Consider the following 27,834-nt stretch of genomic DNA (forward strand, 5'->3'; position numbering starts at 1 on the left):
AGTAAGGTAACATTCCAATAGACAATATGCAAAGCTTTTTTTTCAGTTTACAGCAGTATTTATTACACAAAATTTAAGTAAAGCTTAACATGCCGATCTTGCCCCGATCTCCCCTATATATATGATCAGAAAAATTTTTTGCTCAGAATCTGCTCAGCAAAAATTTTTTTTGCTCAGAGAAGTATATGTTCCGCTCATCGACAAAAAAATTAGAGGGAACATTGGTCCAAACATGTAAAAATCTAGTAGGAGTGTTATTTTTTGACTAATAGCTCTGTCATATATAACAGAGCGATTGGTGAAAATGCTAAAAATTGTAATGACTGTACTTAAATTAAGAGTTAAATAAATATGTAGGGACTTAAATTTAATAACTATCAAAAAATATAACAAAAAATATTCCAAAGGAAAGTAAAGATTCGAAAAGTAAAACTAGCGCGTTTATCGCACTGTCAACGTCCAGGAACTCGTTATACCTTAAATAAAATAGAATGTAGTGAGTGTGGTTTGATATAAAGAAAAGGTTTAAACTTAGGGCAATCAAGCACATGAATGACGACAACAGCAGTGACAGAATTATTGAAGTATCAATACTAGAAGTGTTACCAGTCGTTGACCATAGATACTTATTTTGTGATACTATATTATTTAGGTAAGTAAATATATCTGCACAGAATTTAGTTACAGATTGGTAATATTCCTATTAAAGGTGTGGAATATTTTCTTGATAAACTTATTGAATAACCTCCCAATTTACAACATTTCGAGTTTTATCATCAGGGGCACAAACGAACAAAGATTTTCAGCTACTAACACGCGAGCACGATACATAGAGTTGGCCATGTGAAAAGCAACTGCATCGGAGGTCAAGTACAGAACAGAGTATATGTACTGTACAGTATATTATATATCTTTTCGGCTATAAAAATCTCACTTTAATTGAGTTCTAAATTGCAAACAGATTGGACTGGACACTAAATGGCAAATGAAAATTGCAATGAACGTAAATACCCGTACATTGATTCAGAGCCGGCCCTACCATAGGGCTAACGGAGCAGCCGCTCCAGGCGCCAAGTCTTGGGGGGCGCCTCAGTGGTAAAGAAAATTAAAGGATATAATTAGGGGCAACCAAGGGGGCGCCATAATAGGATCTCGCTCCATCCTAAAACTTGCCTCGGGCCGGCACTGCATTGATTAATTATTAATTCATCAAAATACGACGTGAACAGAAGAATGACAAAGAAAAATGGAACTTGTCAGGAAAGAAAAAATGGACGAAGGTCGGTTTACGCAATTCGAATGTAGAGTTAGGCAATTTACTAGCAGTTTTCAGCGGTGGGAAAATTGTTGATATCTTTGCGTTCATAATGTCATTTATGATCTAAGCAACTAATAAAAATCGATATACGAATGTGTCTGCTTTGTAGTTACAGAGTAGATGTAATTTTTCAAACAGTTTTGCTGTTTTTCAATAAATGATTTATAAAAATATTACGACAAAACTATTAAGATCATAAATGCCAAAATACCGAATATCTTCTGACTCTTTCATATGGCCAGCAAATGTGTTTGTAATACGACTTTTGACTTTCACCACACGAATGCTGCTGTCGTAACCGTTTAAAGTTTCTTTTTGTTACAACTGTACTACGGTTCTGGTAGAATAAATAAATAACTCGGGAAAACTTTATCGTTTATCAATACCTTAAGTTTAATTCCAACAGTAAGACAGAAGTTCAATAACATTCTTTTGTAGGACGATAAATGATGATTGACAACTTAACAGATTAGTGTTCTTTAACAGATAAAGAATATTGTTCGGCTTTTTACATCCTGTCCTCTTTACAACTCCCAATTTTGGCGTCTTTATTCGACGCCTATGGTTGAAATTCGTCGTCTGAAGAAGTATTTGAACCGATATTTTTAGTTTTAAAATATTTTGTACGTAATTAATTCTTTCAGAATATTGAAGGCCTTCAATTTACGTTTTCGTAAGGTTGATTATTGAAGACGGCTTCCGTTATTTAGAGTAAATGTAATAGATGTCCTTTTGAAGGGTGTGGGGATTGTACAAATGCTGGTTTAGTAAATGTGTCCGCTATTTGGGAGTGTCTGTTAATGGAAGTTCACTGTATTATGATTTGTTTTCTGATCTTACATAACTTTGGAATCGTAGAAGTTCGAACCAGCAAACATTTCCTGAACCAATTTTAGAGTCAGAAAATATGAACTCTGAAATAGCCTTAGATTTTATATTATTCATAATTCCACTTCACATTGTTTTGAGTTAGAGCATGTTGTTCTAAACATGATCGTATTTTTTATGGAAAAGTCATTTATTTATAAGTATTGTGTATATCTAAAGATTTAATTTGTTTCATTTTAAACTAATAGTAAATACGAATAAAGCATTTCTAGTTTGTAATTATGACCAGATAATACCACAAATCGAGCTTCTGGACATTGGCGCCGTATGCCTACTAATACTCTCTCAGGGTTGGAACTATATGTGGAAAGTAAAGAGGAGGGCGTCATTAATAATTCAAGAACTTTTTTGATGCCCGGTATTATTCGTGTAAAATAAAAGGAAACCTTCCCGAAAATATTAATATATTTGAGTAACGTAGACATATGTAAAAAATAAATTTAAATTAGAATAAAGATATGTTTCGTATATCGAGGTAAAAATGACTTTTAGATAACTCATATATTGTATATAAAACTACACTACAGGCCTAAATAATCTAAGCTAATGGTAACATCTACAAATAAACCCTATAAATAAATATACACTGTACAAACCATTCTCTAGACCCTTGGTTCTCAATCCATGGTCCGGGGAACAGGGTGCTCCGTGAAGCCACTTCAAGTGTTCCGTGAAAAAACCAAATATACAATTAAAAATTGTTGCAAAAGAAGTTTTAATCAATACAACATCAAATAATTTTTGTATGAAAATGTAATCAGCAAATGCCAATGACGTCATATACAAGACGGAGTGAGCTCTTGATTTCAAAAAGGTTAGTCATCTCTGCTTAAAAACTGATGTATTTTAAGTATTCCGCGAAAAAATACAGTATGTCAAAGTTTAGTGTTCCCCTACTTTAAAAAGATTGAGAATCACGGCTCTAGACCAATGGTTCTTAAACTTATTATGCCCACGGACCCCTTCTCATAGCGATGCTTACGAGTGTTACGACATAAGAGAGGCTATCGCATTTCGAGAATGCGCAGGGGGACAAAACGGTTTCTCGCGGTGGCCAGCAGGGGCGCTACTACACCCCTAAAGCCTGAGCGATGCAACAGGTAGAAAAAGCTTCTTAGTGCCTCGTATATATTGTTGCTTACGAGTAACGCAGGCATATGTTTATTTTGATTTATACGTGGGAAAATGTGCAACGGGATTACGTACTAAATGCATTTGCAATCCACTCGTTTATGGAGAACACAAGTGAAAAGAAATATTACTTCCTTGAGAAAGTTAATTTATGAAACAATATTGTACCTGTCATCTGGTGCTCCCGTTTTTTTATACTTAATCTCTGTAAAGTGAGATGTCTTGTCTACAAGGTCTATATTAATTATGTAGTATATAGTCCTTGGTTGCTAGGAGGGTGTTCTGAATCGCGTGACGGAACGCAATCGGTGTAAATATACTATGGTTGGAAAGTGAATAGGGGCGTGGTACTTTGTCGTCTTTTGTTTATTATTACCGAATTAAAAAATATATATAAGTGAAACAGAAGGCAAGGAGTTAATTTATTACAAAGAAATAGATGATATCACGTATATTGACTTATTACCGAAGAAAGAATGTCAAGGATAAGTTCAGGATATAAATTTTAAAGATTATTCTTTCATTCCTTTCCACATAAAGCAGCTTATTTAAATCGTTTCGTTAAAGAAGCGATTTTTCATACTCAGAATAACTTAAGAAGATATGGATAAGCGGGATATATCCTCCTTTCCCCTGGTTTATTTGTTCTGTATAATATTTATTTATTTACATTTTTAAAATATTATTTTAAGAATCATACGATATATTATCATAATATTATGACATGATTAAATTGAAAAAGCAGAAGGCATAGCGCTAATTAGTTTTAAATGACAAATGCTTTTTTATAAATAATTGATTGATAAAACCATATTTTGTATTTTTTTTCTTTTTTTTTAAATATTGCTGACATAAAGATAGAAAAGAGGAGTATTTTAAACATGTTTTTGTGTATTGATTTGAAAGAAGCATTGCATATGATCCTATCATCTAATCTTTCAAAAAACAAACTTTGTAAATTTCTTTAACTGTATTTATCATATTTTTGTTTTATGTTTATGTTTTTTTATAATTTTATAAAAATTTTCAAGTGTCTTACATTTGATTTTAAATAGAAAAAAAAATCTTATTACATGATGTAATACTTAGTTTCAGTTACATGTCATATCACATAAAAGCTTATGATTTGTAGAAAAATAAGAGTAACTATGAATTTCTTCAGTAGTGAAATAATCTAAAAAGATTTATCTCATTAATTAAAAATCAATAATTTAAGAAATCATATCTCAGGATTTAGAATGCATGAAAAAAAAGAATTATTACTAAAAACAATAATTTTATAAATATTTATGGAAAGAGATATTCGAACAAATAATTTTTACTAATAGACTTTTACTAAATTCTCATAATATACCATGTAAGTGCATAAAAGATAAACATGTAGACTATATCATATATATGTTCATTAGATGCAATTTGAGTTAATAAATATAATGTGATTAAAAAGTTTACACAAAGTTTTAAAGCCAATAAAAAAACTGGTTACTCTCTATACTGGCAAAACATTTATAAACAAAATATATAATCTTTATTTTATTTTATCTTATCTCGTAAGCAACGCTCATAGTAAAAACCTGACCATGAACCCCCAACACAAAACTTTGATGACTTGAATTATGAATGATGTATAAATTAAATATACATAAAAAATTTTGATATTTAAAGTAGTATTTATTGAAATTATTAGCTTGCCCGTTTTCGGAAAAAAGTAGAAAAAACTTTATAATTGTGTTATAAATTAAACAGAAAAACATATTTTTGACCAAAATAAATGGATCATTTATAAATTTTTAGTCATTAAATACTTTTAGTACTTAAAATTATAAATTTTATTAAAAATGAAAAGATGTNATTTGCTGAACTTTGAAGACATCATTAATATAAAATATAATTTTTATGGCTGTTAATTAATAAATGGGTTTTAGTATGTCCGCTGCTCGTTTAAACTTAACGGTTTGTGAAATAACTGCTATTGGTCTAGATTCGACCAATCCTGTCGCGACACAAATCGGCGATGACGTTTTACCGTTTTTTACGAGTTTATTTTAGCATCTTTACACGTTTTATAATTAAACATTTTTTTAAAATTGCGATTTCATTGAAACTAAAAACAAGTCAAAACGAGTCAAATTTCTCTACAAAGCTTATTTCATTTTCCTGGAAACATTTTGGTGCTTTAATACAATAAATGCTTTTCTGCATTTCTCTTTTGATGTATCGATTTGTGCAGGTTGGAATAAGATATTTTCAAAAGCAGTCATCTTAACTAGAGCAATTGTTTCATTAATGTTTACTTACTTTTCTCTGTCTCAAACCTTCTTAAGTATGATGAGACTTGAAATTCTTAACAGCGATATATGCTACAATAGCGCCTACCGTGTTTCCCCGAAAATAAGACAGTGTCTTATATTAATTTTTGCTCTGAATGATGCACTAGGTCTTATTTTTAGGGAATGTCTTATTTTTTCCATGAAATAGAATTCACATTTATTATTGAACAAAAACCTTCCCAAGTCGAACTTAGACGAGAGTGACGTATATCTAATCGTGTCGAACTGTCGCTTCTTTATAGCATCGACATCCGGCTCGATGACCAATTAATGCTTACTGAACCGTAGCACTATGCAAATGTCATGTGGCGTGATTCCCGGCCGACCAATTAGCCATCACCAGCCGTAACGTAATGCAAATCTGTGATTCCCAAGCCATAGTTTTATGCAAATCATGCGTGACTGTCTGCTGACCAATCAGCGGCTGTACTTTCAAAAAGCCAACGGCCACTTTTAACTATCTGTCGATGACCGTTACGAGTAAAAATAACTTTGCTAGGTCTTACTTTCGAAGGAGGCCTTATATTTCGCAATTCAGCAAAACCTATGGTAGGTCTTATTTTCAGAGGATGTCTTATTTTCGGGGAAACACGGTAAGAAGTATTTTTAATTCTGAGGATATATATAAAACATAAAAATGAAAATGTTTTCACAATTGAAATGTGAAGAAAAACAGCACCTGCGACATGTTTTCCTTAATACATTATTTGTAAATTATAAACTTTTAAATTTTCTTTTAATTAAATTAATATACGCGAAACAAATAGGCAAATTGTATAATGAAAATAGTAACGTTGTAAATTTAAACTTTTCAGTTGAGCAATAGATATGTTCACAGTAGACCCCCTATAAAACGGCTTCATATAGTTCGGAATCCTATATGGCGGCAAAGAAATTTCGACCGTATTTGTATAAACACGCTAAAAGAGACACGTATAATTCAGTAAGACGTGATTGCCGACTCGTGTCCTACAATTTTTTGTTTATAGCATAGTTTATATGGATTATTACCAAAAAATTATACTCGTTTTGGATATGTTGAGTCGAATCAGTCTAGAATCGATTAATTTTATGGAAGAAAACCTTTCAAACAGCCATAGTCTGTAAACTGCATACGTGCCGGGCTGTGATTGGCTTATGTATTTAAGGACTCGTAAAAAATGAATTTCATAAATGCGGAACATATCTACCGTGCTATAAGAGGGTCGACTGTATTTGCTTTTGGAATACTGGCTATTAAACTTAATATGTATAAAAATATTATAATGTAATTAAATGTTTTAAATATTCTCTATATTACAAATTGAAATCCAACACAATTAAATTATAAAATAATGTTTTCAGTACAATTATCCTTTGACCCATTCCATACCGTGTGCAAATGAGGCAATGAACCAGGGATAATGAACAGTACAAGCGTCAAACTTTTTAATAAACTTTGTTGTTCGATAATGCCAAGACTGCACTACCGTAAAAACAACGTAAAACCCATCGCCATATAAGGTTTTAATCACGTGACCCTGATATTTTACGCATGAGCAGTTCGTAAAACTAGCATAGAAGTGAGTTAAGCAATGATCAACTTTCCATGCGAATACGGCCGTAAAGCGGTACCTTCCACCAACCTGGAAAGATTTATCGAAAACATCCGAAAGTATTCGTGTATCTACGACAAGAGGTAACCATGGGCGTAGCGAGGGGGGAGCCTGGGTGGGCACGGCCCCCTCCAGTGAACCTGGTGCCCCCCCAGAAAATCACAGCCGAAAAAGTGTCCAGCCGATTTGCAAAAAGAAAGAAAAACTTAACGCTAATAATAATAATAAATATATAATAATAATAATAATAATGAAATATATATATAATAATGATGATGATGAAATAATTCAATTTTGTGTCAGGTTGGCCTCTATTAGGCCTCCATAACAAAACTCTGGCTACGCCCATGGAGGTAACCCGATTATAATAATGGATGTCAAAAGAAAATCCTTCAATTTAGAGGAGTATAAAATAAAAAAACTAAGCTTATAAGTGCTGTATATTATTTTAATAATACGATAATATATGAAAGTAAAGATATTTTTACTACATTTGTAATTATAGTACAGAAAAAACTCGTAGAATATAAAAATTGTCTATATATCGATATATCACTTATACAACCGTCTTCCGTTTATACCAATTCACGTACGAAGAAGTATTTACTTTCGACACTTGGGGCATCACCGTCGCCGTAAAAAATGCATTAGCTGGACCTCCACCGCAATCCAGACGCAAACGCAAATAGGTCACGTGATTAAAAGTTTTTACAGAGAAGGATTTTACACTAGTGGAGTCTCGGCCTATCTTTATTCACAGAAAAGACATTTACGTCAGGGCTTAAAAATGCCTACCAATTTATTTATTACTATTTACAGTCGACCCCCCATAACACGGTAGATACGTTCCGGTTTTTATGAATCCATTTTCTACGAGTCCAGCCAATCACAGCACGGCACGTATGCAGTTTGCGGACTACGGCTGTTTGAAAGGTTTCTTCCATAAAATTAATCGATTCTAGACTAATTCGACTCAACATTTCCAAAATACGTATAATTTTTTTTGGGAATAATCCATATAAACTATGCCAGAGTTTAAGTTAACCGTATAAACAAAAAAATTGTAGGATTACTTACCGAGCGTGCACCGTTCGACTACGCCATTGCTTAAGCTTGTTTTCGTGGTGGAGCTTGTCATCGAATGGCGCTCGCGTGCTTCCTGATAAATTATATTTTTTGCGAAAAATTCGCCCAACTTTGGAGATATCATTAATATAAATATAATTTTTAGTGATGTGCCGGATATCTGTATCCGTATCCGCGGATATCCGAGGAAAAAAAATCCGTATCCGTATCCGTTACTTTTTAGCGGATCTTTAACGGATCTTTTATCTTAATGAATTTCATTACTTATATGAAATTTTAAAGATAGGTAGCAATAGCACATTCGTCATTTACTATCGTAAAATATTTCCATATTACACTACTAAATTTTTTTGTCGACATTGTTTTTATTTTAATTTAACTCAACACACTCCAAAAACACAAACGTAATCTACGCTATCCCGTGTCACACTAGCCACAAACCAGTGTTTCCCAACGTGGGGCCCACGCCCCACAGGGGGCAATTGGATTGCTAAGGAGGGCAATTCGAAAATGGACTTGTCCAGAGTTTAAGTTAACCGTATAGCCGCTGTATATGTTAGGGAGACATAAGAATTTTAGAAAGGCTTAGGTGGGGCATAGCACAAAAAAGGTTGGGAAACACTGCACTAAACTATTGTGGCGGTACGCTATATTTTTGTAAATATTAATTTTAGTTTAGTTTCGTTTCTTCTTTCTACCCTTTGTTCTATTGTTCTATTTTCTTCTAGAACTTTCTTATCTATTCCCTGTCCCTTGGGTGGGATGAGCAGTTCCTAGAAATTTGAGGAGCAAAGGTGTAAGCAGGAGCCGGAGAAAAAAGAGAAGTGACGTAGCAGGTCATTCGTAAACCGGACGGCAGAGTGTACGGACGAGGTGAGAATACTGGGAGTCGTATTTTCAATGACCGGATAGTTCAGAAATAAGTTCAGAAAAAAGATCCTGTTTTAAGGTCGTATTGACGACTGTGGAAGGAAAAATCCTAATTATTGAAGAAGAGAACTGGCCAGTTATAGGAGAAGGACGTGTGTTATCCCACCCAACAGTACGCATAAAGAAACAAGCCGAAAAAAGGGACAAAACCCCAGATATCCCTATTTCTATCTTATCTACCATTTTTTCTGTCTTCTTAATTCTATCCCTTTTTCTGTTATTAGTGTTAAGTTAGTGTTTAAGGTTAGTTTTAAGGTTCCGGGTTATATTGTCGCGATCGGGATCTGTATTGTACACGTGCTTTGGATACAGCGAACTATTATTATCACTGTAATTTCGCATGCTACCGTTCGTACCGTGAAGTTGGAATCCCCCGAAATATAATCTGTATAAAGACGCGAAATAGCTTAATTGGAAAATTATATCAACTTTTGTTACTTTATCCTGTCTGCCTTTGTGGTGAATTCTAATTTAGCACACTTTTACACCATAAACAAAAACACGCGCAGTGCAAGTCAAAACACGTCGCGTTATTAACGCAAAGCGTCAACTATCGGTCCAAGGTCACACGCACCGGCGCCGACTGAGTACGAAAGTTGAGATCCGTATCCGTATCCGTATCCGCGGATCCAGACACTAATGATCCGTATCCGTATCTGTATCCGCGGATATACATTTTTAACGATCCGGCACATCACTAATAATTTTTATGGACGTTAAATAATAAATGGTTTTTAGTTTCGTTTAAAATCAACGGTTTGTACAATATCCGCTATGGGTTCGACCAATCCTGTCGCGACACGAGTCGGCGATGACGTTTTACCGAATTATACGAGTTTTTTTTAGTATGTTTGTACGAATGCTGTCGCAATTTTTTCGCCGTAATATAGGAATCCGAACTATAGTCTCGGCCTATCTTTATTCACAGAAAAGACATTTACGTCAGGGCTTAAAAATACCCGTGTTATAGGTGGGGTCGACTGTATTTTTAACTTTCATAACAATGAAAATGAGTCACAATCATTTTACTTTTCATTAAATTTTTTGTGGATTTCCTCAGCACCCTAAACCTTAATTTTAATTTGCCACGAACTCCATTAGCAGGTACTCTCCTGGGGCCTATTCCAGGGACCCCAGGAGACAGTAAAAACCATTTTTGAAAACATTGCTCATACTAATTTATTATTGTTAATATTCATAAACAGATGTTAAGTATAATCCGATAAATTCATTTAATTTAAATATCGTCGATAATTTTAAACGAAAGATATGACATTCAATTCTTTTCTTGTCGTCAAAGCTCTTAAAAACTTAAATATAAAATAATTTATCACAAAAAATAAATAAATGAATTTAATTAAGTTTGAATGAGATATAAATATTTAACTAAAATATGGTTTAATCATTTAGTTTTTAGTCTTGATTAAGTAAATATTAAATCTATAGAATGAACCGTTTATTTCTACAATAGAAATGTGTAAGTATAATTTCGTTTCATAACTGCGTTTAACGATTAGAGCGATTAGAGCTAATGACTAGAATTATGGATGTAAAGAATAAAGAAAAGGTTTTGAATTCGTTACTTTTTACCTTGCTTTTGGTGATTTTTTTCACTGTAATTTTAGCTCAATTCATCCCTAAATTTTTTTTCTTCCTTCACTTTTACTTCTTAGAAAAGATAAATTTAGTGTTTCTTCTTTCCTACGTCTTCTTCGATCTAAAAAAAAAAAACAGAGTAAAGTAGTATGTATTCGTCCACACAAAGTAAGTGCCTTGACTACTACACTATTCTCTTCGTCTAATCCTGTTTCTTTTGTTCCTTTTCCACACGTGGTCTAAATCTTTTCCAAGAATAAATTCCTGAACAACGAGGATACCCCTCGGCGATAGTAACCCTAATTAAGAAAATTTGTCTAAACATAGGGAACTTTAAACTGTAGAAATGTGGAGTCCAAGCTTAAAATAATTCAAAGATTATTAACAACGAAATTGTTAATAAATGCAGAGAAAACGTGGAAAAATTCGTAGTGTCGTCCATGATGACTCTACGAAAATTACAGAACTGATCAACAGATAATGCATTTCTAGTGGAGTCAAGTTAAAACGAAAACTTGGAGCTTGTCATCGGATGGCGCTCGCGTGCTTCCTGATAAATTATTATTATTTTTTTTTTTGAAAAATTCGCCGAACTTTGTTTGAACAGAACTGAAACTATGTTTCAGTTCTGTTCAAACAAAGTTCAAAGTTCAAACTGAAACATAGTTTCAGTTTTGTTCAAACAAAGTTCGGCGAATTTTTCAAAAAAAGCCTGGACTTTTCAACAAAGCCTGGACTTCATATTACCTGAAAACAGAACTGAAACTATGTTTCAGTTCTGTTTTCAGGTAATGTGAAGTCCAGGCTTTACAGATTTCAATGTTAAACTAGTGATATTACGATTTAGTATGTCCCATATATAAGGGGATGCAGAAATAAACGTGTACAATTCTTGTACAATGTTAAAAAGTTAAGTGTTACTTTGGCAGCATCATTTACAACTAAATTTAATGAATGAGACGCACATGGTACAGTACAAATAAAGCGCTAGAATTTATTTTCCTTAAATTTACGATTTATGTATCCGTTTGTCATAAAAATTTGTCTTTCCAATTTTTTCCCGAAACTACAAATATTAAAGTACGAAGTAACTATTCGGTTTCAACTTAAGAAGTAGCTAAATAATTAACGGATTAGGGAATTAGGGACATAAATAAAATCCCCCTGCTGAAAGAGCCGGAATTTTACTTAAAAGCTTAACCGAACCGTTCTCGAGCAGAGTACAGTGGGGACTGATTTCTTCGTAATATTAGATATAATAAAAGACAGAAATATTTCCTGTTCAACGAGAGTGACTGAAAAGCTGTAAATTTTATAAATTTCCGTGGACACCTGGTCTTAAAACGAATTAATTAGAAAACAAATAACGGACAATGTGCTTAGTATTACGTTTAACATATGTAGATTTTTACAACTATCGTGAGAAATATTTAAAGTATACAACAACCCTGTCGCGTCCTTCGAGGTATACTAGTTAGGGTAAACTTGCCTAATTCGTACCACTTAAGGAAAAACCATCATATTATTGAAATTAACAAACACAAATTATTGTTTATTTTATGTAACTTTTATTTGGAAAATATTTTATTACTACCATAATCAAATTTAGCATAAATGTTATAAACTTCTGAGAAATAAACAATTTAAAAAAAACAGTAAAAAAGTACGATTTAGGACCATTCCTCTTAAATCGTACTGATATATTCCTAAATCGTACTTTGAGATCCTATCATCGGTTTGCAGTCTTAAGAATAAAAATCTTTATCAATAATGTATTAATACGTGTGTTTATTAACTCTTAACAAATTCGGCGGATGGTCTTCGCCAATTTTTGGCAGTCATCGCTGTTGTAATCCGTTGTTTTTTATTGGTTCTTGCGCAAAGTTCATGTACCCATATCTCACATTGTGTGCATTTGATCATACTTTCTTTTACGTCTTCTTGGCATAACAACACTTATTAAATTAAATTTTATAAAATTTATTTAATATGACCTTTTAACTTTAGAATATTTTATTCATATTCGTACATATTCGTATTGTTAAATGTAGAGTTGTATAATATGTCCGATTCAAATAAAAAGGATACTTCCTTCATAACACGTTTCCTATGAAAAAAATTTCAAAACGTTCAAGTCTGAAAAATACAAAATTTTTAAGCGTAAATTGTGGAATTCATTCTTGTAGAATTGAATTTCGTTCCTTTTTTTTGTAGATTGTGTTCTGTATTTTGAGGGTGATAATTAGCTAAATGAAAAAATAAAACACTTAAATATCACACAAATTGATATTCAATGTATATTGTACAGTGATTAAAATTTCTAATTTCTACGCTAAATCTTTTAAAATAAATAATTAAAGAGAAGTTCTATAATATTTACAGTGTACACATTTAGTAAAATTACGATAAATTTTTCAGAAATCACTCTGGTATCCGAACCTCAACTATGATCATATTAATTAAAAATGCTTTCATTAACTTATATTACTTCATTAAAAAATTCAGCAACGAGTTGCTTAACTTACCCAGCTAACATTTTAATCTGCGTGTGTGCCGCCACCTGTTATAAAAAGTTTTTAATTATAAAATATGATATTTTTATTCATTATAAAATCGCAAAAAGCTTAATTTTTAAAATAGGATTGGGTTTTATAAAAAAAAAAAAAAATTGTAAATGCTAATAACTAGTGAAATCGTCATTAAGTTTGATTCTACTGGAGATATAACATGACTCCCGTTTTAAAGACCAAAACTGCATAGAATCAAAGCTTCTAACACACAAACCTACCTGAAAATTTCAAAAAAATTTCTACAGAAAGCAAAGGAATTATTAAACTTCAAACAAGGTGAACAAAAACTTGCCCCGCACGTAACCATACGAACATTCGTATATACAGAAAAATACATTTTTTTTAAAGTAGAAAAAAGGTATCAATTTGAATGATTATCAGAAAAATATAACACTATATCGTATTCGGTTTAGCCCACACACCCCTTCTATGATGTCATTAAGTCTACATTTAGGTACCTTGGTAACAATGACCCCGAACTGTTATCAAGGTCAGAACTAGACAAGATTGGAAATAAAGAGGAGGGCGTCGATAATAACAGAGAAACTTTTTTGACGCACCCGTATTTTCCGTGTATAAAGTAAACAGTCCTTTTCGAAAATATTAATATATTTGGATAGCGTATGTAAAAATAAATCTAAATTATAATAAAGATATGTTTCGTACAGTATATTGAGGTAGAGGTGACTTTTAGACAACCCTTATACATTGTACTGTACTGTACAGTACATAAAACTACAGTATAGATCTAAATAATGTAAGCTAAAAGTAACATCTACAATGAAACTTATAAAATTACTATATAATCCAATATCTAAAACAATTTATTATTTTTTATATTTAGAAACACAGGTTGATTTGTTTACTAATATAAAAGCCGTCGTTTTGTGTCTGTGAATTCCTTATAACTCCTGCTATTTTTGTCCAATATAGATGAAATTTTGATTATATTTGTTCAGGGGAATGATATAGGCTATTTATTTTGCAGAAATATTAGCTATAGAATAAACTTTTTATCGATTTGGGATCGTTGATAGCACTTCGGTTATAGTGACGTTAGTGACCCCATTTTGTTCCAGCTTAACAAGGGCCTTTTGTTACACTTTTAAATATTTTGGAAAAAGCCCTGTTTTAAACTTACTTTATTAAATTTAAAATTTAAATTTTAAAAAGACATAGTCACATTGTGTCACTTCTATAAGAAATTAAAATAATAAAATATTTCCAACGTGACCTCGTGACGTTCTATAGTCCAATAAGAAGTAACTATCCAACGAACCCGTTAGCTTCAATATATACTTTCTCATCAAAAGCATTCAGTCATGCTTGACAGGGGGAAGGTCTAGTATTTATATAATTTAAGCTTATTTTTATGTACTAAATTCGTTAATTAATTAAATTTAAACTTTAAAATTTAATTTAATTAAAACAAACACCTATAAAAATCACACGACGTGTCTCAGTGGTGAACCGAGTCAAAATGGCCGACTTTACGTTATGCATTCTGAACGTTGTAATGAAATAGCTACTAGATATCGCTATTTACTACTTCTCAATGTATTATTTTTCAAATGACGACCTTGTCCCGAATTAGAAGGTGTCCCAAGGTACAAGGATCTCCCCTAAATTGTGTTTGATTCGCAGATGATTATCTAATAATATATGATGAGAAAGTAATAAATGAAATAACTCTTTTTAAGTATGTAAATAAAATTAATAGTGATATGGAAATGTAAAAACAGAAAAAAAATTAAATTTATATATAACCATAGTGGATTAGATAAATTTACTTTCCTCACTTACTGTATATGAAATTTTGTAATGTAGAGAAAACTATTAATTATAAATCATATTGTATTTTCTAGAAAGTATGAAAAAGAATGCTTATATTATGGAATTTAAAAATATTTACTGTATATATTAGAATGTCAAATGTTAAAGATACAGAAATAAAGTTAAAAAATTTAAATAGAAAATTAATTCTTAATGATTATCCAAAATTAAAATTAAAAAAATGGCACGAACAATACTTTGATAATAGATAGGCATATAGTACGAAACAATATAAACCAGATAATGTATATTATTTTTTTATATATGTGGGGTTTAGACAAGTAAACCATTAAGGCAATAAATTTACGAGGGGTTGCGTGGGGAGGCGAGGAGAACTAGGGAGAGTCAAGTGAGGGGAGAAGCGAGAAGGAGGGAGTGCCAAGTAAGGGACAGTAGTAAACAAGAGGACGGTGGGTGACGACGCAAAAGTGGAAAGTAAAAAGGAAACAAAAGGCGTTACGAAGGGAGAGCATTATTTTTCTGTCAAGACGGTTACGAACTCTGGAAGTTTATTGTCATTTCTATAATTCTCAATCTCAATACCTTTTCCTACATATATGAGGGAATATGTTTGAAAAATGTAACTCTATTCTTAAACAGAATAATATAGGCTATGTTTGGCCCCGTCTCTGACAAATAAAATATCACAAAATATATGTAAGAAAATTACAATATAAAAGAAAGAAACGATTTTGAAAAAGAAGGCACTGTATATAAGTTAGAATCTATATGTATTGAACCAAAATTTTATATTGGTGAAACAGGCCCCACAAACATATGATGTGAATATATTATTGATAATTAGGAATATTCTGTTGTTTCATTGATGTTATTGTAAGTATAATATGTAAATTTTCAACGGCAATTGTTAATAAATGCAGAGAAAACATGGCAAAATCCGTAGCGTCCTCCATGATTGACTCTACGACAATTACAGAACTGATCAACAGATAATGCATTTCTAGTGGAGTCAAGTCAAAACGAAAACTCTATGTTTCAGTTCTGTTTTCAGGTAATGTGAAGTCCAGACTTTACAGATTTCAATGTTAAACTAGTGATATTACGATTTAGCATGTCCCATCTATGAGGGGATGTAGAAATAAACGTGCACAATGTTAAAAAATTAACTGTTACTTTGACAGCATCATTTACAACTAAATTTAATGAATGAGACGCACATGGTACAGTACAAATAAAGCGCTAGAATTTATTTTCCTTAAATTTACGATTTATGTATCCGTTGTCATAAAAATTTGTCTTTCCACTTTTTTCCGGAAACTACAAATATTAAAGTACGAAGTAATTACCCGGTTTCAACTTAACAAGTAGGCCTAGCTAAATTATTAAGAGATTAGGGAATTAGGAACATAAATAAAACCGTGCTGAAAGAGCCGGAATTTTACTTAAACAACTTAACCGAACCAATCTCTAGCCGAGTACAGTGGGGACTGATTTCTTCGTAATATTAGATATAATAAAGACAAATATTTCCAGTTCAATGACAGTGACTGAAAAGTTGTAAATTTTAGAAATTTCTGTGGACACCTGGTCCTAAAACGAATTAATTAGAAAACAAATAAACTTAATACTAAGTAGATTGTCCGTTAATATATGTAGATTTTTACAGCTATGGTGAGAAATATTTAATTAAAGTTTACAACAAACCTGTGGCATCCTTTGAGGTATACTAGTTAAAAGTATATTCATACATTTGAAGAATATTTTATACAATACCACGTTATGTATATTCACAACACATTTTATTTCACCAAGTAAGTTTTTATATTTTATTTTTAATTGTAGCCATTATATCGTGGCTAGCGATTCAGTATGTAATTTTGATATTAAAAATACATTTAGAGAAATTTTCGGTTTTTACTGGCTTATCGAACAAAACGAATACGAATGGAGCCTAGACCAGTGTTCCGCAACCTTTTACTACTGGCGGCAAACCCATGACTCAACAGGGCACACCAAAATGTTATTCCCCTCAAAAACGTATGATATGATACTATTAATAAAATTACGTAATGCCATTAACCTATTATTGTTGTTATTAAACAGAGACCAACACATTTGGGCAAATTTATTTTACATGTAATTTCTTAGAATACATAAAAATGCGTGGCTTGTAATAAAGAATAAACAAACATCATTTTATTTCATCAGTGCTGCGGTAGAGAATAAAATACAAGAATAAGAAACACAACTATGATATAAATATATAAATAAAACTTGAAATTAACAGAATATGTAAAAGTTCACGTCACACCTTTCACAATGTGACGCCACACCGGTTGCGGAACACTGTCCTAGACCTAGACCATCACTGACGCTCAATTAACTGATTGCCCCTGGAAGTCGGCTTCTTACAGAAACACAGTTCCCCTATCATCAAATGTCAGGGCACACCACTGGTAATCCTGTATTTAAAATAGTTGTTGATCCTGCGATTTGTCTAATCGTCTGTGGTGAAATAGTAGGTAAATTGCTTTTCGTCTGTAAATGAAAATAACTATTATTGTAACCTGCTGCTTTTTAAAGTAACAATACTGTTTTAATTCACTGAAAGTACAAACAAATATATTATGCTAAGTGGCAAGTATTATGGAAAAAAAGCTTTACAAAGTAAACTTTAAATCACGTGACTTTTTCTGCGAAAATTTAATTATAGGTTCAAGCGTGCGGTCAGATAAAAAAAAGGTTACAACACATCTTATCGAAACAAACGAGTAAACATACAGAATTTTCATTTCAGATTCCGAACTGAACTTTCAAATAGAAAATTTCTGCAAAATCAAAAACTATAAATTTTGTTTTAAAGTCATTTGCTAATAAATATCGAGTTCTGTAAATTAACAAAAAAGTTATTTTTTTTTAATAGAATTATAAAATTAAAAAAAAGTTACATCTGAATATGAATATTGTGATGCTTTTAGGAAATTAAACAAAATTAACAAATGATTTTAATTTTAAACCAGTTTTATTTAAACCTTTTGATCGTTATACATAATAGAAATTATAAGTTTTGAAGAAAAATTGTTTCTAACTTGTGAATATTGTAAATGTTTTTTTAGGTCCGTATTTCGAATGAATTTCTCTGGACATAATTGACATTCATACGGTTTTTCTCCGGAGTGAATCCGAAGTTTGTTTAAGCTTTACTTTTGTGAAAACTTCTGTTTACATTCCTCACAATTGTACGGCTTTTCTTTCAGTGTGGGTGCGAATATGTGCAACTAAATTCGACTTTCGTGAAAACTTCTTTTTACACTCATCACAAGTGTAAGGCTTTTCTCCAGTGTGGGTACGAAGATGTGCAATTAAGTTTCCTTTTACTGTAAACTTCTGTTTACACTGGTCACAAGTGTAAGGCTTTTCTCCAGTGTGGGTACGAAGATGTGCAATTAAGTTTCCTTTTACTGTAAACTTCTGTTTACACTGGTCACAAGTGTAAGGCTTTTCTCCAGTGTGGGTACGAAGATGTGCAATTAAGTTTCCTTTTACTGTAAACTTCTGTTTACACTGGTCACAAGTGTAAGGCTTTTCTCCAGTGTGGGTACGAAGATGTGCAATTAAGTTTCCTTTTACTGTAAACTTCTGTTTACACTGGTCACAAGTGTAAGGCTTTTCTCCAGTGTGGGTGCGAATATGATTAATTAAGGTTTTTCTTTCTCTGAACTTCTGTTTACACTGGTCACAAGTGTAAGGCTTTTCTCCAGTGTGGGTGCGAATATGATTAATTAAGGTTTTTCTTTCTCTGAACTTCTGTTTACACTGGTCACAAGTGTAAGGCTTTTCTCCAGTGTGGGTGCGAATATGATTAATTAAGGTTTTTCTTTCTCTGAACTTCTGTTTACACTGGTCACAAGTGTAAGGCTTTTCTCCAGTGTGGGTGCGAATATGATTAATTAAGGTTTTTCTTTCTCTGAACTTCTGTTTACACTGGTCACAAGTGTAAGGCTTTTCTCCAGTGTGGGTGCGAATATGATTAATTAAGGTTTTTCTTTCTCTGAACTTCTGTTTACACTCGTCGCAAGTATAAGGCTTTTCTCCAGTGTGGGTCCGAAAATGTATAATTAACTTTCCTTTTTCTCTAAATTTCTGTTTACACTCATCACAAGTATATGGCTTTTCTTCTGTATGTATTTTTTCATGACGTTGCAAATTACGTTTAGTTGTGAAGTTGTTCTTACAGTATTTACATGAAAATTTCTTTCCGTTCCTTTTATCTGCAATTAAAAAAATTGTCTTAAATAATATTTTATCTATGTATAGTCAATCAATTTTCTTTAATACGAACAATAATTAAACACTAATACTATTTAACTAAAAATAAACAAACATTCTTATATCTAAAAGTAGATTTCTGCATCAAAACACAATAAGTAATTTTTTAGACGATAAAGTTCGAGTATAAATATATCATATTGTTAATCAACAGCTAATCATGGATAACATATTAAAGTAAACAATTTCTATAAAATATTTTCAAAGTATTTGTATATCTTCATGCTTCTCCATTGATCATTATTTCCATATCGAAGGAATGGATCTCTCTCCTGCTTCTTCGATTGTATTTTAAAATGACGAGCATCGGTGTAAGTAAAACCGTATCTAATATACAATATTTTCTTCCGAACTTTGTGTTTCACCCAAAGAACAGCTGAAAGTAAACAACACTTATTAAATTAAATTTTATAAAATTTATTTTATATGACCTTTTAACTTTAGAATATTTTATTCATATTCGTATTGTTAAATGTAGAATTGTATAATATGTCCGATTCAAATAAAAAGGATACTTCCTTTATAACACGTTTCGTATAAAAAAAAATTTCAAAACGTTCAAGTCTGTAAAATACAAATTTTTTTTAGCGTAAACTGTGGAATTCATTCTTGCAGGATTGAATTTCATTCCTTTTTTTTTGTAGATTGTTTTCTGTATTTTGAGGGTGAAAATTAGCTAAATGGAAAAATAAAACACTTAAATATCACACAAATTCATATTCAATGTATATTCTACAGTAATTAAAGTTTCTAATTTCTACGCTAAATCTTTTAAAATAAATAAATAAAGAGAAGTTGTATAATATTTACAGTGTACACATTTAGTTAAATTAGAATAAATTTTTCAAAAATCACTCTGGTATTCGAACCTCAACTATAATCATATTAATAAAAGTTATTGAAAGCATTTTTAATTAATTCATTAAAAAATTCAGCAACGAGTTGCTTAACTTACCCAGCAGCATTTAAATCTGCGTGTGTGCCGCCACCTGTTATAAAAAGTTTTTAATTATAAAATTGCAAAAAGCTTAATTTTTAAAATAGGATTGAATTTTATATATATGTTACTGTGAATGACCGATATCTGGCGAATGTCATCATTCTCAGGTGAATGTCAGCATTCACAGTCGTTTCGTGTATGTACGAAATATTTGCTAAATATCATTGTTTCTCACTTACACCGGCAAATGTCGACATTCAGTATGCACTGATGGTGAACGTTGAATAAAAGTATTTTTATTACATTAAGACAAAAATGCAACTTTTAATATGTCAAAATAGGAGAAAGCTTAATTAATTAAGTAACAGCACATGTAAATAAACTGTTGAACCTAAAACCATTCTTAATCACAAAAGAAAATAATACGATAATAAACTTACACATAAATTATGTGATTAACGTTATACAATCTTATTTATTGCAACAACTTAAAATATTGTGAATTGAATTGAACTTTGAATTGCACAAGAGTCCTTTGCTTTTATAACTGCATTTATTCGTGGAACACTTCTTTTTGCAATGACAGCGTGTATAGCCTTGCCCTCTATTTTTCGAATTAGCTGCAGCTGCTTCTCTCAGCGACATTTCTTGAGAAGAAATCTCAAATATGGAAAGTAACTTTTTTTTACAAATTACGAACTGATTACGTTACTACGCGATTACGGACGAATCTGTTAATGGTGTCTTTTATTCGGATATCACCGACGCCTAATACCCCGTTCGCACCGAGCATTTCGATCTAGATTATGACTAAGGTCGGAGAGTGTTCCGTGGTGCGAACGCTCTTGACCGTTTCAATCTCGATCGACTGGAGAGAGTTCTCGAAACTATATCCAGTCATAAGGGAGATCCCACAATCCCACGCGCGCGAGAAAATACAAGATGGCTGCGGAACACGTGTCGGGCTATCGACAGAGAAATAAAAAAGACATCTGGAGAGACGACGATATCTGTCTATTATTATATGTATGGCAATAAAAAGTATTTATTTATAACCAAAACTTCCATTTTGTTTGTTGGTGTTTGTGACTTACCGTGTAGTTACGTCAGTTTTATGATCGCGTGTAATAGCCAGGTTCTTCTCGAGCGGACTGCCTGTGCGAACAGCACGACGTTCGACTAGCGACAGTCACAATCCAGTTTGTAGGTAAATCGAGATCGAAGTGAGTCGTGGATTGTGTGCGAACGTAGTATAAACGACAACTTCTCTCATCCTCTACCACTTGACTTGACAAACAGATCCCCACTACACGGGATCAAAAGAACAAAAACGCCATCCAGTGACAAAATGGGCAGTTTCCACCTAACCGTTGCCGGAAAAAGAGGTACGACCGTGTCCTACCTCCGACTATCCACAAAGGATTTGGCGACAGACTGTCGCCTCTCTTTCGACATTGGCTTCTCGGGTGTCGTTTCGACTTCCACCAAAGCTTATCTGTGCTTGTCGACATACACCGGCAATTGTTCGAATGTATAATAATATAACCAAATATTCGGTCTTTCACCGATGTATTTTGTATGTGTCGCCCGTAGGGGTATGGTTCATTAGACATTATTTGATCGCACAGGGGGGTCGACACTGTGGGGGGTTCCCGCCCCCTTTAGGCAACACTTGATTCTTACCGTTCATTCTACTGGAGATATAACACGACCCCCGTTTTAAAGACCAAAATTGTATAGAATCAAAGCTAATACACAAACCTACCTGAAAACTTCAAAAAATTTCTAGAGAAAGCAAAGGAATTATTAAAGTTCAAACAGGGTAAACGAAATCTTGCCCCACACATATTCACACGAACATTCGTATATACAAAAAAATACATTTTTTTAAAGTAGAAAAAAGGTATCAATTTAAATGATTATCACAAAAATATAACACTATAATGTATTCCGTTTAGTCCATACACCGCTTCTATGACGTCATTAGGTCTACATTTATGTCCATTCGTAACAATGACTTCGAACTGTTATCAAGGTCAGAACTACACAAGGTTGAAAGTAAAGAAAAGGACGTCAATAATAACAGAGAAACTTTTTTCACGCACCTCCAGATGAAATTTTGATTATATTCGTTTTATGTTCAGGCGGAAAATACAGGCTATCTATTTTGCGGAAAATATTAGCTATAGAATAAACGTTTTATCGATTTGGGATAGGCGATAGCACTTCCGTTGCAGTGACGTCAGTGACCTCATTTTGTTCAAGCTTAACAAGGGATTTGCGTTTGGTTACACTTTTAAATATTTTTGAAGATGGTCTATTTTAAACTTACTTTATTAAATTTAAAATTTAAACCTTAAAAAGACATAGCCGCATTGTATCACTTCTATAAGAAATTTAAAAAATAAAATATTTTCGGCGTGACCCTGTGACGTTCTATAATCCAATAAGTAATAACGATCCAACGAATCCATTAGCTTCAATATCTACCTTCTCATCAAAAGCATTCAATCATGCTTGATGGGGGAATTTCTAGTATTTATCTAATTTAAGATAATTTTTATGTACTAAATTCGTTTAATTTAAATGTAGTCGATAATTTTAAATGAACAATATGACATTTATTGTTTTCTTATTCTCAAAGCTTTTAAAAAGTTAAATATAAATTGACTAATTAGACGATAAAAAATAAATAAATGCAATTAAGTCTGAATAAAATATAAATATCTCACAGAATTATGGACGATATTTCAGTTTTTAGTGTTGATGAGGTAAATATTAAATCTATAGAATATTAAACTTTGCTTCATGACTCTGTCTAACTGTTAGAACTAATTACTAGAATTATGGATGTAAAAGATAAGGAAATCGCGACTACTTACAAAACGTGTTTCGAGTTCGTCCCTTTTTACCTCGCTTTCGAAGATTCTTTCACTGTAATTTTAGCTTTTTTTATTCGGAAGTTCCTTCTTTTTTCTTCATTTTTATTTACTAGAAAAGATAAATTCCATTTTTCTTTATTCGAGAGTCTTCTTTAACCTAGAAAAACAAAAATAGTACTGTATTTGTCCACACAAGGCGAGTGCTTTGACCAGTCCAATCCAATACTTGTGTTTCTTTTGTTTCGTTTCCACACGTGGTCTAAATCTTTTCCAGGAATAAATTCCTTAACAAAAAGGAAACCTCTCAACGATTGGACCCATAATTAAGGAAGTTTCCCTGCATTTAAAAAATAGGGTCCACTTCGATGGGATAGGGAAAGATTTTTAAAATTCTAAATCTTTAAGAAAATATTAAAAAGTTGGTGACATTCAAGAAATTTACATAACATATCCACGTACAGTACAGCCGAAAGTCGGATATGTTAACCTTTACTGGGATGGGCTTTAAAAAAATAAACAAACAAAAAATGAATTTTATGATACAGTAATACCCCGAACTTACGCGATAGGTGGGACCGAGCGGTAACCGCGTAAGTCAGGGTATAATTTCGCATATGAAGACTAAAGAAAACAATAATTTAGAAAAAAATGTCTAATAAAATCTTAGACAATACGTATGTATAACAAATTAGGCCTATATTATTTTAGAATTTTTCAAATTTACTTGATTATTACGCCATAATTTTAACATTGTTTCCATCTCAGCGATAATACTGTGACGTTTACGAATGATGCTTGAATTTAAAGATTGAGCATTTTTCACACCTTCGAGAATTTTTTCTTTGCCTTTTATAATTGTTCTGACCGACGATTCCGGTAGATCAAACTTCTTTGCCAATTCACAAATTTCCATTTCTGTTTCGAAGTCTTTAATAATGGGTATGTTCGTAAAGTCTAACGAGTTAAACGCGTTAGTAACGAATCGTTCGAAAAGTCTAACGAAATAGGAATAACGATGACTTCATTTTTGTTTAACTCGTTTGAATTTACGAACATACCCAATGTTAACTTTACATTCCAAAGATAAAATTTTTCTTTTCTTGTTTGATGCAGAAGAATTAGTTCTACTTCGTTTGGATGACATAGTAGAGTCTCTCGAGTCTCCGTAGATATAACAAACACAGAAATAAATAGCACAAAATAAATTGTAGCTATGTGTGGATTCCGCGCGACACATCCGAACATGTAAGCCGAACAATAGTGTGGGGGGAGTGAGTAATCAAGGATTGCGTGGCGCTCAAACAAAAGACGAATCGACGAGATTTGAAAGTCGCGTAACTCCGGGTTTGCGTAAGTCGGAATAGCGTAAGTCGAGGTATTACTGTAATTTTTTAAATTACGATATCTCACTCGAAAATCGCGTTAGATTCAATCTACTTCCTGTTTTTAATTACAAACAAATTACAGATTACGAATGTTCAATTTTCTGTATAATACCAATTTAAAATAATACTTAAATTTTAAACTTTTCAAAAAAATAATAATAATAATTAATTTAAACAGATTGATGAATTTTGTACTTTACTCACCACACATCTGTCTTTTTAAAAATGTAAACAAAACAAACCGCAGTGTTCTAGAAAGAGCAGGAGGAATTTATTGCCATTAATTACACTACGTCTCTAATTACTCTTTTGGAAAAAGAGTAGATGAGTCATCTGAGGGTCGAAGTTAACACAAAAGTTTTCTTCCAGATAATGTATATTATACATTATTTTTATGTTTTTTTTTAAAACTATTTTTACAATATTCGACTATAATACGCAATTTTGCAAGCGATTATTTACATATTTTCTCGTATTACATAACGGCACGGGGGAGTCGACTTTCCCGGAAAATTTACAGCTTCACGGCCCAAAATAAAGATTACTCGCCTAAATACTGTCTAAGAACGTTAAATTAACTAATTAGAGCTAAAACACGGATTAAAAAAGCGAATTTCTAGCGATTATTTACATTTTACTTCGAATGTCGAAGGCGGGGCTTTCAGCGGCGATTTATAGTGTGTGATTGGTTAAAGTAATGTCAACAAAGACAGAAGATAGCCAATTAACGTTTAGAAGGAGTTTCCGTTTGATTGTTTTTAGCCAATTATGTAGTTAACTGCGTATATTTGCTGTAGGATGGTAGGGGGTGTATTTACCGTAATATTTATGGCCCGGAAGTGGTAAAAAAACACTTTTTGGCTGAAACAAAGTCAATCGATCTACAGAAGAGCTTAAATCGCTGCAAAATCGAATTAAACGCGAATTAATCGAATTTTTGGAATTTTTTAATTGCATTAAACATCAAAAGTCAGCGTGATGTTTACGACTATCGGCGTAGGGAAAAGCAACTGTTTTCGGCCTATACATCTGTTTGTAATAAACTGATTCATATACAGGAGAGGGCCGCACGTTCGGGTATCCGATTCGAATGAAAATTGTTGAACATGTAATCCTAAACACAACCAGCTCCCTGTTCAATTAATAGCAACCACTTGTCAAGCGTTTTCGAAAAATTGGTCTGTAGAAATTGATTGTTTAGCTGATAAGTCTGGAAGTTCCACAAACTTTTGTATTTCTGATTTAACAACGTAAAAGAGTTAAATCTAGACAGATTCTTTTTCGCGAAACAGGAAATGACGTGATCATTTTTAATCTATCCTTTGTAACTTTTAAACTTAGGGGATAATAATAATAATAATAATAATAATATGTTAAAATAAAATTATTCTGTTACATGTAAAAAAATCTAAAATTAATCAAACCCATATCCCGTAGATTCGATGCCTTTTCACTTCTGGGCTTCGCAGTTCTGAGATGTTAGAGGGCTATCCATAAATTACGTCTTCATTTTTCTTCAAATTTTTACTTCCCCTCTCCCTTGTTTTAGTTTGTCCAAGTTTCCGAAACGTCTTCTTCTTTTTAAACGTTCAATGAAACTCCACTATTCTCAAAATCTTTTATTAGGCTACTATATGAATGATTGATACTATAAATATATATGAAACATACAAGAAATTCTGAATAACAGTAAAACTTCTACACAACAAAGTCCTTAAATCCTGGAGGAATTCGCTATAAAGAAATTTCATTATATAACAATCACACTTTCTGATAAATAAAGTATGCTATTATTTTATCATAATATTTTCGTTAATTCATGTAATTTAAGTGAAAGGTAATTATAACTTTAAGAGGTTAAGGAGGTTTACATTTATTTCTTAAAATACAAGTTAGTTTAACTACATTTTCGTTAAAAAGAAATTGTAATTTTTCATTGCGCAGAACGATTAAAAAATGTTCTCTCTTCGTAATATGTTTCAGACTTATTAAGAACATTAAAACTGCTCTATCTACTGTACAGTACATCGACGTAAACACAGATTATTGCACGTTATGCTGAAGGTTTTGCATCATCGACTAATTTCGAAATTGATTCGTGATTTGTTATTGTGGTTGATAAATTACTATCAGGAATTCCAATGTCGTTGTTATTTGAGTTTTTAACAACTTCATGCATTACTAATTTTTTTAGTAATGTTTAAACACGTTCGCTTTAACATTTTTGTACTACAAGAGTGATTCTCAACCTTTTTTTCGTCATGCTACACTTTTAATAATTTATAAATTTGGCGGCACACGTTTACTTCGGTAAATACCGCGGGACAACCGGTGACGTCACAACAGTGATCTTTAAACGCCGTTCGTTATTTATGTCACATCTAAACACGTTGGTAACTAGCGGCAGTTATTGGTAACACCGGTTACAATTTCAAAAGGTTCCCTAGGATGGTAGAACCGATTGAACTACTTGTTTGACGTCGCTTATGTGTGGGTATTCCCAGTGGCGGATCACTTAAAAAATATCGCGGCATACTAAAGTGCCGCGGCACAGTGGTTGAAAATCACTGTACTACAGTATAGAACCGTCCACTCTTAAATCTGAAGTTAAAATAAATTTGAAATTGAATTGCCTTTCACTTTCTAATTTTTCTCAGAAGTCCGATAGACAAATTTAGGAAAGTTCCTTTGAACTTAACATAGCATTCAATACTGTAAAACGGGTTAAAGTGCAAGGTCCTAAAATATAAGGTTACCTCATACAGCCGGTTTAGCCACTTCCTGCCAGATTCCGGATATACGTCATCCGTAGTGGAGCGACTCTTTTACAACAGTTAGTGAGGGAAGAAAATTTTGTAATTTCAACTATTTTTGTTACTTTGTTGAAAGTTTTTAGACTCTTAATCTTCTATGGTAAATATATCTATCGTTATTACTATTATTAAACATAATAAAGTTGATAATTATGTGAATAAAAATTGTACGGAAGTAACAAAAGTGTTCCTAGAACCGTTTGATATTCTGCTGTAGTCTTTACACTTCGCTCTGTAGAAATTACAG

The 27,834-nt window shown here is 32.3% G+C and overlaps 1 protein-coding gene and 1 long non-coding RNA gene across 2 annotated transcripts in view; both read right to left on the reverse strand.

Moving 5' to 3' along the window:
• LOC111634383 (zinc finger protein Xfin-like) overlaps positions 1 to 19,652 on the reverse strand; it is a 54,887-nt gene extending 35,235 nt beyond the window's left edge. The window contains exons 1-2 of the mRNA XM_023379145.1: positions 19,623 to 19,652; positions 18,518 to 19,528 (exon numbers count right to left, since the gene is read on the reverse strand). Of these exons, the coding sequence (XP_023234913.1) occupies positions 18,518 to 19,528; positions 19,623 to 19,652 (1,041 nt within the window). The remainder of the gene's footprint in view (positions 1 to 18,517; positions 19,529 to 19,622) is intronic.
• A 412-nt stretch (positions 19,653 to 20,064) lies between these two features.
• Positions 20,065 to 23,551, reverse strand: LOC111634382. Its single transcript, XR_002758194.1, has 3 exons — positions 23,390 to 23,551; positions 20,523 to 20,556; positions 20,065 to 20,243 (listed from the first exon to the last, which is right to left on the reverse strand). It is a non-coding gene; the product is annotated as an uncharacterized LOC111634382 (long non-coding RNA).
• Positions 23,552 to 27,834: the final 4,283 nt, after the last annotated feature.

This window comes from Centruroides sculpturatus, unplaced genomic scaffold (assembly GCF_000671375.1).
Source record: "Centruroides sculpturatus isolate CEXI.00-Female unplaced genomic scaffold, Cexi_2.0 scaffold644, whole genome shotgun sequence".
In the NCBI taxonomy this organism is placed as follows: domain Eukaryota; kingdom Metazoa; phylum Arthropoda; class Arachnida; order Scorpiones; family Buthidae; genus Centruroides; species Centruroides sculpturatus.